The sequence below is a fragment of the Sebastes fasciatus genome, chromosome 2 (assembly GCF_043250625.1).
Source record: "Sebastes fasciatus isolate fSebFas1 chromosome 2, fSebFas1.pri, whole genome shotgun sequence".
Classification (NCBI taxonomy): Eukaryota; Metazoa; Chordata; class Actinopteri; order Perciformes; family Sebastidae; genus Sebastes; species Sebastes fasciatus.
In genome coordinates this window covers 26,903,862-26,920,326 of record NC_133796.1, presented here as the reverse complement: position 1 = coordinate 26,920,326, position 16,465 = coordinate 26,903,862, and the positions used below count along the sequence as shown (strand labels likewise).

Here is a 16,465-nt window from a genome sequence, read left to right as displayed (position 1 = left end):
TGGTTGCTCTACAGGTGGGTGAGCTGAGTGGGATGAAGACAGGACTTTCTGAGTGATGAAAGACTTGTGAGGAGGAAACACTTCTCAGAGGACTGCGCTCAATTGATCTGAAGTGTGTAGGCTTTTCTGTTCTCACTTTCTGCTCCAGAACCGACACAGGGTGTTATTTACTACTCTGATCTGGCAAAGTAGGTCAAAGTTACACCAGGAGGTCAGTCAGTAGCACGGCTCGGACCAAGTCATCGTTTGGCAAGTCCCAAGTCAAATCCCAAGTCAAGACAGGCAAGTCCAAAATCAAGTCCCAAGTCAAGACTGACAAGTCTCAAGTCAAGACAGATAAGTCCCCAGTCAAGTCCCAAGTCAAGACTGACAAGTCCCAAGTCAAGACAGATAAGTCCGGATTTAAGACAGACAAGTCCAGAGTCGTGTCCCAAGTCAAGACTGACAGGTCCCAAGTCAAGACTGACAAGTCCCAATTCAAGTCCCAAATCAAGACAGGCAAGTCCCAAGTCAAGACAGGCAAGTCCAAAATCAAGTCCCAAGTCAAGACTTACAAGTCCCAAGTCAAGACTGACAAGTCCCAAGTGAAGTCCCAAATCAAGACAGGCAAGTCCCAAGTCAAGACTGACAAGTCCCAAGTCAAGTCCCAAGTCAAGTCCCAAGTCAAGTCCTAAGTCACGACTGACAAGTCCCAAGTCAAGTCCCAAATCAAGACAGGCAAGTCCCAAGTCAAGACTGACAAGTCCCAAGTCAAGTCCCAAGTCACGACTGACAAGTCCCAAGTCAAGTCCCAAATCAAGACAGGCAAGTCCCAAGTCAAGACTTTTTCTAATTAACGTAACGTCAGTCCTTCATGGTTCTCTCCTGTAATCATGAAGTTCTCGTCCTTGATTGGATGCTGTCGGATTGGTTCAAATAAACTCCATCTGGGGAATTAAGTGTCGACTTGCTGGGAATGAGTAACGTCAACGTTCAGGAAATGAAGAGAAATGAATTGATTCGTGGTACACTTTTAAAATAACATACTTGTTAATCTTTCGGATATCGAGTATTTTCAAATCAAGAGGCTCAAGACCAAGTGAAGTCACGAGTCCCTGGTGTTAAAGTCCAAGTCAAGTTGCAAGTCTTTTTTGATTTTATCAAGTCAAGTCTAAAGTCATCAAATTTGTGAGTAAGTGAGTCCAAGTCATGTGACTCGAGTCCACACCTCTGGTAAATAGTGATAGATGTTTAAAACGGACAGTATTAAGAGAAGTAGACTGATATTATCACCGACAGAAAGTTTAAACTACAAAAAATGTGTAAGTGTTGTAAGAACTCCAACTTAATCACAATCACAAATGCTGTTATAAAGGTCAGCCATGTTAGCTACAGTGCCAGTTATCACTAAAGCCCCTGCTCTTTGAGGGAGCTCCCAAAGAATATGAAATGAAATCTTAGTTAATTAAAAAATACCAAAATATGCCACATCAGGAGGAGCTTGGAGTGGAGGAGAGAGATGTGGCAGCAGATAAGACCTTGTAATACAGCAAGTAAGTGGACCTTGAGTGGAGATTGTTTTGACAACCGCTTGTATTCCAAGGTCAAGCTCTACATTCACGTTGCATCAAACAAGCAGATTAGCTGCTACGAGTCAAAAACCAAGCCACAAAGAAACAATGAACATATGTACTTACAGTATATAGAAAGCTTTCATGTACGGCTAAATGTCATTTAATAAAACTTGCTTTTATTACAGTCTTTACACGGGTGATTAATTACTAATAAGAACAATTCTTATTTTCAGTTTTTTACATTATTTTGTCTATCCCCTTGATTCATCACCCACTTCCTTGTCTCCAGGCCTGCATGTAACTTTCATCTTAGATTAGGAAAGATGATGTGGAAGCACCATTCAAGTCTCTCTGCCGTCTCATTTATTATGATTTAAAAGGCTTTGCTGACAGCAGTAACCATCGTCTTAATATAGACGAGCTCGGCTATGCAGAAAACAGACCACAGAGGAGTTAGTGGTGTATCAATAAAATGTGTCTCATGGAGCTTCAGATGTGCTGTGTTTGTTGATATTGTGTGTTACCATGAGCATGTCACTGGTGACGGAGTTGGCCAAGTCAGAAACAGAGGAGTTGGCATCGTGGCGGCGTCCGGACTCGTCTGGGGTCTGACCTCTGGGGCTGCTGCCTGCTTTGTTACCCGGAGTCCTGTTGAAATAGACACAAACACACACATATTTACATAAACATGCTCATATTTAGGGAGGGTCCTTTTCTGTTTCAAAATGACATTTCCTCTGTGAACAAGGAGGGGTAAACAAGACAAAAGTGAGCATGGCTCACATACCCTCACTCACTAAAGTAGGGCCAAAGGTTTTGCCCTTTTGGAACCAATGGAACGAGTTCTACTCCGGAAATGAAATTGAAGTCGAAAAAATCACAGTTTTTGGCCAAAATTTCTAAAATTTTGGGCACCCTGGACTTCAAACCCCCAAAAGACACAACTAGACCACACTCTCAACCATCATACCAAATTTGAAGTTCCTAAGTTAAATAGTTTCCGAGTTGTATTCCGGAAACGAAAGTGTGACGCGCGAACGGACAGACATGCGCAGCGCTATATATACCCCCCCCCCCCAACTACATTGTCGCGGGGGTATAATAAAGAAATGTTTTTGGTTTGGTGTGGAAGAACTTGACCTCGACCCCATCCAACCCCAATTGCGAGCCAGGCCTTATAGCCCAACATCAGCACCGACTCTCATGGCTGAATGGGAGACTCTTGAGGGACCGCTAAAGCCTGTGAGACGAGGGTTATGTGTCAGAAGGAGGCAATCGAAAGCGTAGACTGTATATAAGAAGTGGACGTAGTCACCGTGACGTCACCCATTGGTTTGTGGACTGCCGTTTTGAAGCCTCGAGTTCGGCATTTTGTCTGTCACCGTCTTGTTATTTTGCAACCAGAAGTGACACGAAAGGGTGAAGCTCAGTACAACCGAATGCTGAATAAGACATTTTTAGGCGACCAAAATGTTAATATGAATTTACATGAACTGAAAACAAACTGTGAAAGTTGTAAGACAAAAACACGGACAACTCCCAGACTACCACGGGGCAGCGTCCTGTCAATCACAAGGTAGCCACGCCCTAAAGCATACCCTGCTTTATGGTCTATTTGACTCTAAATGGGAACATAACCTACTAAATGAACATCATGCCGTATTAAAGCAGACTTGAAACTAGTGATTGAGACTAAAAACTCATGTTTACAATGTTTACTGAGGTAATAAATTAAGTGAGAAGTAGGCTCATTTTCTCATAGACTTCTACACAATCTGACTTCTTTTTGCAACCAGAGGAGTCAAGACAAGACCTTTAGAAATAAACAATCAAATATCTGACTGATAATCCTTGAAACAAAAAAGATAAGAAAATACTAAAATTAGTAAAGGGTAAAATGGCTCCTGGCTCATATTATGTAACAATTTGGTAAACAGGGAAAATAGATCTGATACAGGTCTAGGCGTATTGACAAATAAGACTAATGAGCACTTATCGTTGTGAGAGAGAAAAAACAGAGAGACTGAGATAGTGAGCGAGGGAGCAGGTGAGCTGTAACACACAAAGGTAAAAGAAGAAGTGAGATTAGAAGAAGGTATTGTGGGAAATATGATCTGAGAGGGAAAGATACATTTGAAGACTTATCTGTGCACAGAGGTTGAGAAAAAGTGAAGGAGGGGATTTGTGATTGCTAAGATTCTGAGGATTAATAGAATGAACAAAAGTGAGGTTACCGACTACAAGCTGAAAGAGAAATCGAAGTGAGGAAACGAGACGGGATAAAAGCCTGGAAACAAAACAGAGGTTTGGTTTAAAGAGTCAGATGAAAACAGAGGAAAGGAAGCAAACTGACACTTTAACATGGGCAAGAAAAATGGAAGGAGGCTGGAGAAGGATGGGTGAGAGATGGACAGGGTTTGTACAGCAAAGAGACAAGTAAAAGCAGAGCGAGAGAGCGAGAGGAGGAGGAAAGGATATGGTGTGTGGAAGAGAAAAGAACTGATTCGTCACTCTGCGTTTATTTCCTGTGATCTGCAGGTCAGAGCGCCGACAACGCAGCGCAGACTTAATTCAAAATGTAATGGTTTCCGTTTCAGAAGCTTACCAAACGCGCGCTCACTATTTAACGTATCAGATGATGAAGACATCTGAAACATTATTATTTCTCCAACAGGTCGAACCGACGTACACAGAGAAAGCCAAAAATGTTCAATTACAGCTTCTAATATCTGTCCCGGAGACATCAGGGAACAATATGTTACCTTAAAATAATTACATAACACATGGCAGTCACGCACATAACACCTGGCTGTCTCACTGCGCCGCTGAGTTGACTCCCACCTGTACTGCTCTGTGTTCAAGGACCATACACACTGCTCTACCTATTTTAGACCTTTCACTATAAAACGTGTAAACTTGTAGAGCATGCCAGAACATTTTTGGATGATTTGTCTTTCTTCCAGGCAGCCTGCAAGAACCAAAATTGATAAATGAATTAAGTTCTGTGTATTTTTTATTGTGCATGTCTGTAAATTGAACTATTATGCTGATTATGTTTGTTCAATTAGTTTGTGCTGCTTAGGATCTTAAACCCATAGATTGGGATAAACATCATCTTACAATGCTTTTGGGTTAAAGAGGAGGTGCATATTGGTATATAGGGTTTCTACTAGACCATGTTTACATGCTTTAATGTTCAAAAAGCGCTTTATTTTTCTCATACCGGTTGTGCTGCAGCACCTCTTTTCATCCTCGGTCTGAAACGCTCTGTTTGAGCTCCTGGGTTTTTCCAAATGTTCTCTGCTGAGACAATCTCGGAGGGATTTACTTTTCTGGATGGAAATTGAAGCCTTGTATGGATATGGAGAATGTCTATTAATACTCTCAGATGATCTGATCATCATCCTTCCACCAACCCAGCCTCTATTTACAATTTATTTATTACAAAAAACAGAAACACAAGGCTTTCATCCAGGAGACGTGCGTCACGTTACAATCAGCTGTTCGTTCGTGTCCCGTTATCATAACGCTCAGTGTCATTTTCACTGTACAATCGTAGTAGTTTTAAGCCCAACCATGTATTTCTTTCCGAAACCTAACTATAGTGGCTTTGTTGCCTAATCCTAAAGTGACGGCAAGGATAACGAAAATGGTTTTGATGCCGAAAATAAAGTGATGGCAAGGGGCGTGGCAAAGCGATGCGGTATGTGACAAGTTGGGATGAGAACGTGTTAGTTTTCCACGGGTGGGGAATAGTTGAGACCGGTTTGAAAACTAATATTGATATTATATAAATCTCAGCGGCGCTTTTAGTGCATGAAAACGTAAAATTCACATTATCACAACAGTTATGCATGTTGTTTATCTTCCAGGTAGATTTTATGGCACAACAGCAGCCACCTGAAGTTTAAAACTTCCACTTGTAACAAGCTCTTAAAATGACGATAAAATGTTTTAAACGTACCCCTCCATCACTTTCTCCCATCTAAACACCTCCACCACCACATAGACAAGCCTTTAAAGGTTATAGAGCACATAATATATGCCTGTCAACTGGGTCTCTACTCAAACAGTCTATAAAAGCTTACTGGCAGGAGGGGTTGGCTCAATGACAGCCGACTGAACCCTCCTTATTCAACAGCCAACACATGAGACATAGACCACATGAATCTTTAACAATCAACCTACAGAAACACAGCTGGGAATTTTCTTCATTTCATTCTACTGTGAATATTTGGCTATAAATCATCTCAGCCATGCGGAGCACATGCAATACATCAACACAGTGCATTCAAAGCTGTTGTAGTTAATACAGGCCTGCATAAATCATGCAGGTTTTTTTCTGACTTTTTGTTATATTTACTTCGGTTTGATTTGTCAGTTGCACCAGTAAAAGAAAAGTTTGTCGGACAATAAATGAACAGAGCAGATATTGTAAATCTTTCCTTTCTATCTAACTTGAGACACAATTAGTTGCTCACTGAGCAGGCAGACACAGTACAAGAGATAACTGATCAAAAACTGTGTTAGAGAAGAGATTACACATCCACACTGGCAGTTAACAAGGTGGAGATCTGAAGACGACATCTGTCAAAAAGTAGAAAGAGAGAGAGAGGGTTTTATTACAGTAACAGTTATTACCTTCACTTCAGGTTGATGACCTAATTGATCAGCTAAAAACATCATTAATTACACAGCTGCTGTCTCTTCACAACGTGTACATTTCATTGACTCGTCAGTCTTGACTCTTAAATTTAACTGACACAAATATGAAGCAGCCACATTAAACCTAATTATTTAATGTGAGAATACGTCCTATTTATTTAGTGTAACGATGATGACATCCATAGGGAGGTAATTAGTTCATAAGAGGAAACAGGTGCACCTCTCCTGCATTGATTTCTAGTTGGGTGTAGGGCTGCAGTTATAGTTTGATAAGCGATTAATCCGTCGATTATTAGTCTCTGCCACCAACACTTTTCAAATTCATACTCCAGAGACGAAGGAGACGGCATCGTTTTCTGTAATCCATCACGTGAGTGAGAAAAGCCGGAGCATTGGCTGGCTTACTGACCCCACGGAGACGTTGTCACAGCGCATGTTGTGCATCATTGACCCAAATAATCAATGACAAAATTCGTTGCCAACTATTTTTAGAATCGATTTTAATAGATTTAATCGATTAGGTGTTGCAGCCAGTTGGGAGCTCTGGCTTAAAGGTGCTAAATACGGGATTGGGAGCAGTTCTATTGCCTCTCAACGGCTCTGAACATGGCGACGGCGAGCCGCGCAGGTCACAGTGCTAACACTGCAAACAACGGCTAAAGTGCTGACAGAGCTAACAGTGTTTACCTGAGAGGGAATTGGAGGGGGGGTACTATGCAAAAACGATGCCGCCACCGGTGGGGACAGCATTATCAGGTAACCATTGTATGATAGCAGTGTAGAGTGGTCACATGCACAAACATGCACGAACATGCACTAATAGGACGCGCGGCTGGCGAAGCACAGAGAAGCTTGGATTACAACACACAGAGAGAGACTTCATTCTCTGCTCAGGTAGACATTACTCCTCTATATCTTTAAATAGCAAGTAGTTGTTTGCTCTGAATATCAAATTTAGCCCCTTAAAAAAAGGACAGCAATATGTTTCTTGATTTATTTATTTTTCTGACTTTTTCCTCATGCAATGTGGATGTTCTTGCAGGTGTACAAGGGTAATTTGTTTTCTTGTTTTTTGCATGATGTGTCATTTACAAAGATGAATGTTTCATGCCAAAAATGTGTCAGCAGTCAAAATGATCAAAACATGAAAAATAACATCCTTTTTTTCCCCCACTGGAGTTTCTGTCTTTATTCCTGAGTTTGTTTCGGGGACACGGACACATTTAATAGAGATAAATCAGCTTAATAACAACATACTTGTCTCATCAACACCCTGCATTCCTAGAGGATTTGTATTAGACAAGTACAGTTGTGCCGTCTGCTTGTCATAGTCACCACAGATTAAATTATGGTGACATGAGAGGCAAATAAAGACCTGCTGCTGCACAGAGTGTCCTCGAATCAAGACTGTTGACACGGCAACGGCCTGCGGGACATGGAGCCGTTGGGTGTGGTAGTGAGGTGAGTTCATCCATGCGTGCAAATATACTGTTTGCTCACCGTCAAATAAACACATAGGCTGCAGCGGGGCACTGGTGCTGCATAATACCTCAACCAGACATGATAACATCCTCGAATCAGCTCTGACATATAAAGAAGATGATGAGATGTGTTGCAGAAAAACTCACTGCAGTTTTTTTGTTTTTATTCACTGACAAAACTAGACACAAAGTCAACATTTTTAACAATTATTAGAAAGTAAATATTAGCAGCAGATGTATCATGCCGCGGTGATGAACTTTGGAGGGAAAAATATCTGCAGCTGTGAGTTTCCCCTCTCTGCCTGCTGGTGACTATCTTGTCTAAAACACCAGTTACATAATTCATTCTTTAGAGGTTGTTGTAACCATGACTACTGTGTCATACTGTGGTTGCTCCCACTTAAGGTTGTACTCACTACCATCATGTATTTTACACGGGGTGGCAGTAACCATGGTAACAGGAGCCTTCAAAAGAGGGCAGTAAAAAGCCAAGGAAGTTCCACAGAGGGGGAACATATATTGAAAATAGCCAAAAAAAAGCCCACAGGGCAAAGGGACCAAACATTTAGAAAGCCTTTGAAACACACTCCTGGAACACACTCTTCCCTCATACCTATACTTCTCCCACCCTCCGTGACCCCGCGAAAAACACCACAGCACACACCACTGGGTATGTGTGAGCTCATGCTGAAAATGGCTGATTCATAAATGCCAACAAAAGTGCAGAACAACCTGCAGCCATGATACTCAAAACAACAGGCAGTGACAGAAATGAGCAATTATCTTCCCCCTGCTAATAAAACCGTCTGGATCATCAGACTGGAACAAGCTCTAATTTTACTCTGTATTTTACCTTTTCTATGGGAAATGCAAATTAATTACCAGAAAGTCTATAAAACAAAACAAATGAGCACACACACACACACACACACATATACATGCAATCCTTCTGGAGGTCGAGGGCGATGTCCCTGGAGAACGACGGCAATGATCTGACGCACCAAAACTCAAAACGCTGACCTTTGACTTTATGGCCTCAATCTGGGATTGAGTTGTAGGCCATCTTCTGTATAATTGGACAAAGCAGGTCGTTACATCCCAGGGGACAATGAAGAGACGCCTTATCTCCTCCTATGTCACATGTGTCTGTTGGAAAGTCCGTTGTTTAACGTTGATTAGGAAAGACTGAATATGCTTCATTCGCCCAGCTATGTTAAACATATATCAAGTACGAGTATGAGAAGCAATTGAATAAGAAAAAAGAAAAGAGAATTCAAGCACAGGTCTGGCAGCAAGAGACAATGTCCTCACAGAGGATTCAGAGCAGGAAAGCAACAGTGACTGCACGGCAAGAATTTTAATCAGCGACGTGTTTGTGTTTTCGCACGTCATAACTAGATCTTTGCGACCATATTGTCCAGCTGCATGCCTCCTCATAGCTGGGACAAGAAACTATAGCTGCCATCTTTTTGCTTAGATATGGCACTTGAGTATCTACGCACACTTAATGAAGCAGGTGTGGAGTTTTTATTTTAAGTTTTTATTTTAGTTGTGTTTCAATAACATGTTAGAGGATTTATTTTGTTATTTGACTAATAAAGTCTAGTCTTGCTTACACTGTGAAATAAGTAGAGCTGCAACGATTAATCGATTAATTAAGAAAAATACAGTCAAAATTTTCTGATTCCAGCTTCTTAAATGTGAATATTTTCTGGTTTCTTTACTCCTCTATGACAATAAACTGAATATCTTTGAGTTGTGGACAAAACAAGACATTTTAGGACATCATCTTGAGTTTTGGGAAACACTGATCGACATGTTTCACCATTTTCTGACATTTTATAAACCAAACAACTAATCGATTAATCAAGAAAATAATCAACAGATTAATCGACAATGAAAATAATTGTTTGGGTTGTCTCATGGGTGTCCTGGGAATTATGTTTCTATACACTAATTTACAAGAGCAAATAAACGCAATGCCGCCTGGTTACACTCTTTATCAACGTAGTGAGGAAACATTAAAGGTCTGTCTCAAAATGTTGATACTGAAGGTATCGGCCAAATGTTTGGTGACAATGTATTTTATTTGTTTTCCTACAGCATCCACTCGTAGCAGCTGAATATGATACAACTTTTCATGGTTATGTTGAGGCACTAATAGCATTTGGTTAAGTTTAGGGAAAGATTGTGGTCTTGGTTTAAAACAGGACAACAGTGACTTGAAGCATGAGACAGAATGTGTTTAATGTTTCCCTAACTACCCAAACTAATGTGCTTTTGTTGCCTCAAGCCTCAGAATAAAAACCCTAACTCTGACCTTAGAGCCATGTTTCCATGGTAACAATCAGTGACACCTGCTGACCTGTGGCACCAAAAGAGAAAAAAAGAGGAAAACGTGGCTCATAATTTGTGGTTTATTAACAATACTGTGGAGCGAGTAATGAGAGGGGAATACGTTTTTAGAGGCCGCAGTAACTTGTTGGAAATATTCAGCAGTGAGGACATTGTCAGTTTTCGTTTGCCTGAAGAAACTATCCTGAGCCTGACTGACAAGTTATAATGAGACCTGCCACATTAGGAAGCCACAGCATCTCAGCTCTGCAGATTTTATGATAATGAAAGTCGTTTTTGTATTGTTACACCCTTCATTGAATTTTCACAGTAAAATGTCCTGTACTTGTTGAATTCTCTCATTTTCTGCTGGAGTGAGCAGTTTGACGTGGGTTGCTCGGTAAACCCATAGATATATGTATATAAAAAGTGGACGTAGTCACCGTGACGTCACCCATTGGTTTGTGGACTGCCGTTCTGAAGCCTCGAGTTCGACATTTTGTCCGTCACCATCTTGGTTTTTGTCCGTTGCCATCTTGTTTTTTTGCAACCAGTAGTGACACAAGAGGGTGAAGCTAAGTACTACCAAATGCTGAATAAGACATTATTAGCCGAGCAAAATGTTACAATTAACACACTGTGAAAGGGTTCAAATTCTAAGACGAAAACACAGACAACTCCCAGACCGAACAATGCCGTGGTAAGGACCTGTCAATCACAACGTAGCCACGCCCTAAAGCATACCCTGCTTTATGGTCTATTTGACTCTAAATGGGACCATCATTTACTAAATGAACATCATGCTGTATTGAAGAAGACTTGAAACTAGCGATTGAAACCATAAACTCATGTTTACAATGTTTACTGAGGTAATAAATCAAGTGAGAAGTAGGCTAATTTTCTCATAGACTTCTATACAATCATACTTCTTTTTGCAACCAGAGGAGTCGCCCCCTGCTGGCTGTTAGAAAGAATGCAGGTTTAAGGTACTTCAGCATTGGCTTCACTTTCAGACCCGAAGGTTGTCCACTGGGTAAACCATGTTTTTTATGTTTGAAAAAAGTCTTAATTTAACAAGAATTCATAGCAAATTAGTACTACTTAAGTAAGAAATAGACAGCGTTGTGCAACAGACATATTTAGACTATCTGAAGTCTGACTATTAGTTTGATCTAAGGTCTCCAGTATTGAAGTCCTCTGCTTTGAACACCCACCATCCACCCCGAGTACCTCCCTGTGACTTAAGTGCTGCAAAAACACTTTCTTCACCTGGAAATAACGTTGCCAGTGAACATAATCTAATAACGTTTCTGATCAAAACATAATTGCCAAAACAAATTAGTATTGAAATGTAATTTCTAAGAAAAAGAGTTGAATGAGAAGATTCTTCACTTTTTTATATGACTATGAATTTAATAAAAATGTGTTTAGTCCACTGTGTACTAACTGACTCAACACTAGAGAAGAAATATGCCTAATAGAAAGTGGATCGGAGACTTCATTTAAAAAATATATATTTTTGTTGCTATTTTACCCAGGTTCAGTTATCATTCTCTAGAAGTCACGCAAAAATAATTAAGATACCTTGCCTGAGGATATGAGATAACCTATAAAATGACAAAGATTTATTGCATTTATTTTCATAGCTGGCTTAATGTGGGAAAACAATATGAAATAATATTGGCTTTTATCATTTAGGCAAATTAAACGCTCAAGAAATAGAGCTGAGATTGGGTGCGTATAAAACTGTGTTGTGTATCTATTTCTATTCCGAGCCAAATCTCATCAAGTGAACTACTACGGACATCTAAAGGTGATACAGGAATGTTACAGAAAGCTCATGGGCGTGTGAGCAAATCTGAATGCATGAAAACTGCCCACGAGGACTAGATTTATCTTTGTCTGGCCGAGCTGACAATCATCTACGCTGACAGAGGAGCGTACTGTGACATCATGCAGTCAGCGCCCTCAGGAAAGGGTGGATCAGGTGAATGAGGAGATAGTGGAATGGAAAAGGAGAAGGAGGGGGAGAAAAATAAGCGCAAAATAAGAAAAAAAAGGTTTAATAGCTACAATTAAATAAAGCGTAGAGGTGAGATTGTGCGAGAAGGTAGAGGTGGAGAGAAGGAATGAAGGAGAGATGAGGAGACGTCTTATTGAGAAACAAAATGCGGGCTACAGAGGGTAGAGAGGAAATTGATGAGGGGATGGGGAGAGGAGTGGGAAGGGAGGGACAGTGGATGGACGGGTGAGAACATGAGGGATGAGGGTTACCAGCAGGGCCGGGATAGGAAGTGTGTCTCCATAAACATTACTGTATCTGGGTCTTGCTGATCATACACTAGCCCTAGGAGACCACAAAACACAATATAGGTTCAGCGTCCCATGATGGATGAGGCCCAGGCTCCAATGTCAGCCCACTCAGCGCTCCCGACCAACAGGGACAAATCACCCGGCCACCGCCCCCCTCAACACGCAGGCTAATACAACTAATGGAGCCATCTACAGTGTTCGACAGGCTTGATGCTCTTTGAATAGACTTCTGCTGCCTGATTCCTGGGATTTATCCACTGGGGAGTTGCTGTTTTTGTAAATCACGCTTTCCATGCATTAAGAACCCATAGTGATGTAATATCCTTTTCAAAATTAGAGACAAAAGTCAATAAAATGTGTTAAATGACTTCAAGAGCACAGTTGTTTTCTTGTTGCGCCACTACTCACTGTCACCTTCGTTGTGACGTCCCCCTCACTTTGCTTTCATGGGCTCTCTTAAATCAGCTCCCCGCTCGTAGCCACGAGCACAAACCAGGGAAATGGTGAATGAGCTCCATACTCGGATCTGACAGGGTTTTTAAAAAGATGCCTCGTTTGTGCTGACCTACATCGCTTTTTCTTTCCAATCATCTTTCCTCCCGGGGCCACTGCCTGCTCCAGAGGCTGCCATGGGGACCAGTGGCCAGCCTGGGGAGTCATTGGGAGGCTTGACTCACTGTGATTGCTGGCTCAGACACACAATTGAAAGAGTCAGATATGCCAGCTGATAAAGGGCGGCAACAACTTCCTGCTTGATTAATACTGTACAGTCTGGCGTTGTGCAACTCAGCGAGTGCAGTGTGACTTTACCGCTGACAAGATTAGAACCCTGAATCCCACTGAGGCCATCGACCAACTATGTACACCCCTAAAGATTGAATAACAGCACCCATCAAATGTGACATACTGTTGATCTATAAAGGACCAGTGTGTAGCATTTAAGGGAATATAATATTAATAAGTACATTTTCTTTAGTGTATAATCCAACTATCATCTGAAACTACGAATCGTTGTGTTTTTGTTACCTTAGAATGAGTCGTCTATATCTACATACGGAGCAGGTCTTCTTCCCGGAGCAAGCTGCCATGTTTCTACAGTAACCCAGAACGGACAAACCAAATACTGGCTCTAGACAGGGCCATTCGTGTTTTTACGTTTCAGCCAACGTAAACGTAACGCTTGGCACACAAGAGAAGTTTCAATTGGTTGCAATCTGCAACTTCACCGCTAGATGCCGCCAATTCCTACACACTGCACCTTTAAAGGTCTTATCGATAACATTTTTATGTAGACGAATATTTAAAAAAAGAAAGAAATACACCCAAAGAGCTTTTAGAAAGATGCCGAATAAAAGTAATTTAAGTAATAATAAAAGTAATACATTTATGCTTGTTACATGCATACAGTCTTTTCAAAATAAACTTCCGTCTTCAAAGGAAACAACTTGGTTAGGTTTAAGCAACAAAACTACTTAGTTAGATTTGGTCGCGTTTTGTTTAAAATAACTCCGGAGGTGGCGTTACTTAAGTACGTAAGTTACGTGACAAATAAATCAACGTTGACTTCTGGTTTCACACGGGGGACATGAATGCCGGTGTCCTGGGCGAAAGTCTGGTATTTTTGGACCCACCCATCCACCCGACCTCCTCCCTCCGCGGATCACGATTGTGTGAGTTACACACGATATACACAAATTAAAGTGCATCACTTTTCATAGGTATAGGTATGAACAGTGTATGAGACCAGCCTGGGTTATTAAGGTCAGCCATGGTTCTGTTTACGTTTGGCGTTGTGCACCTGGAAGGCTTGGAGGTCGGAAGTTAGGACTTCAACTTCAACTGTGAAAATTCCGACCTGTGTTGTCAGGAACGCAGCATTATCCCTCTCTTATTTATTGTGACATTTTTCCAAAGATAGTTGTTTGTCTCTTTCTTCCCCACTAGAGTTTCCAGCTCATCAAGCGTACATTTTTTGTGGCAACATGGTGCTTGTTTCTCATTTAAAAGTTATGAATGGTCAACCACACTGAAAGCACTTACTGTATTATACCACACAGTGTTGAAAATATAACAAATATCTCAGTATCAGTGAATTACTGGCAAATTACTGTGAAAGCAAAAATATATATATATATTATTATATTCTAGACTTCATTCAGAGTGGTCCACAATCCGATATTAACAGTCTGTGTGGGCACAATGTATTGTTGGTTTGTATTAAATGGAGGCAGACTTTGATATGCTCCATTTCAGCACATTTTACTGCTTTTACACGCTCGGTGTTCAGAGTGCAGGTTGTCCGGGGCCAGTAAGCTCTTTTGGGTTTTATTCATATTTATTTCCCTGTTGCGTCTCTGTGTGTGGTGAATCTCTGAGCTCATTAAGATTCAGCTCTGCCATGCAACAGCAGCTTCAGAGCCTCCATCATAGTTATCTGCAGGTGGGTGATTACGTCCAGTCCACCGCAGGGCTTTGGCCGGCCGACCACAGTGACCCCGACTGACTTACGTAACAAGAAGCACATGAGAGATTAAAGGACCTTTCACTTAATGCAGAGCCAGAAAACACTGGCTTTGTCTGTAGATAACAGATCAGCGAGAACCCAAATGTGTCCTTTGACAATAATGTAATTAACTGTAATCACAGCTGCATTGGTGTCTTATGGGATTTTATCTATAAAATGTAATAAGTACAAGACGGCTTCTGTAATCCAACAGCTTCGGCTATTTCTGCATCCCAAATCACAGATTAACATTAAACTTTTCACACAACACAACACATTGGTGATAATGAATGCTGTAAATCTGCCCAAGGATGATTTTACTGTCACATCACGCTCAGCTCTCTGCACGTGAGCTCAGCTGTCATTGACTAAAACAGGCTGTTCCGCGAGTTTTTAGTTTTAGGTTTTTAATGAGTGATAAAAATAGATCGTATCTCAGAGTCATGTTGCAAGCTTTGAAGAGCATTCCTCAGCGTCTGAGTGCACACCGCTACAGTATCTGCCTGTATATCACCGATGATTCACAAACTCGCAATACCGATAGACACGTCATGCATATCTTTACTCATGTAAACATATTTTCCTTTGAACAAGGGAACAGTGCAGTGTTTTTATGAGATAATTATGATTCCTGACTACAAGTTCCCTGGCAGCTGCTGTGATGAAGATTAGTGGCTACTGAGTGGATTCGAAAAACACATTAAAGCTGCATTAATCAATATTTTATATAATAACAATGCATCAAATGACTATGCATAATGTGATGAACTAACAAAGACTGATTACCAATTCTGCAGTTCCCCTTTTAGCCTCTTTTAGCTCATTGTTTTGGTTTCACAGCCCCACAAATTCAGTGTTTTGGTTCAGTCTCACTGCTTTCATCAACCTTGTTTACAGCAGCAGCAGGTCGCAGTTTTCAGTGAAAAGGCTCCGATAAACCCACTGCACACTATCTGCCCAGTACCAAACGGCAGACAGACAAAGTTAGTAGCTAGCTGGTGCACACAGTGGAGCATTTAGCACCTAAATACCCAAACATGTTTCTCAGGAGTTGGTGGAGACAAAAACAGAGCTACGAAGGAGAATGAATATTGGAATAAAATTTGTTAGGTGGACACAAACACGACTCCAAATGAATGCTAATGTTTTTATACGTCTGGTGGATGCATAAATAGGCAACTGATTGCTAACACGTTCAACATAACAATGTCAATGTTGTGTTTACAGCGTGTTCTGCTGCCCCCAAGAGAAATAGGCATTACAGTAACAGAATATTGATTCATATTTGATCAGCGCTGCCTAGTTTGACTGTTTGATCAGAGTTTGAGAGTGATTGACAGCTGCTCAGAGACGGCAGACTCCAGCTCGTCTCTGATTGGTTGTTTTCCTCCAGTCTGTGAAATCTTGCAGATGCCGTTAGGAGCACTGGAGGACACAGAGGCACATGTTTTTTTTCTTCCCAGATTACCTGTTTCATGTTCTACTGTCAGGCTATACCGTTATACCGTTTTATAAAAAAACTTTTTTTAATCACATTTGCTCCAATCTCGCCTACTTCAGCTTTAAAGGTCGTATAGTGTAGAAAGTGAGATTTCCACTTTTATTCCCAGGAACTA

The 16,465-nt window shown here is 41.1% G+C and overlaps 1 protein-coding gene across 4 annotated transcripts in view; it reads right to left on the bottom strand.

The window, feature by feature from the left end:
* Positions 1 to 16,465, bottom strand: part of syt7b (synaptotagmin VIIb) — a 120,986-nt gene that overhangs the window by 12,987 nt on the left and 91,534 nt on the right. For all 4 annotated transcript variants that reach the window (XM_074616361.1, XM_074616378.1, XM_074616370.1 and 1 more), the window contains one exon: positions 2,078 to 2,201. In XM_074616361.1, the coding sequence (XP_074472462.1) occupies positions 2,078 to 2,201 (124 nt within the window). The remainder of the gene's footprint in view (positions 1 to 2,077; positions 2,202 to 16,465) is intronic.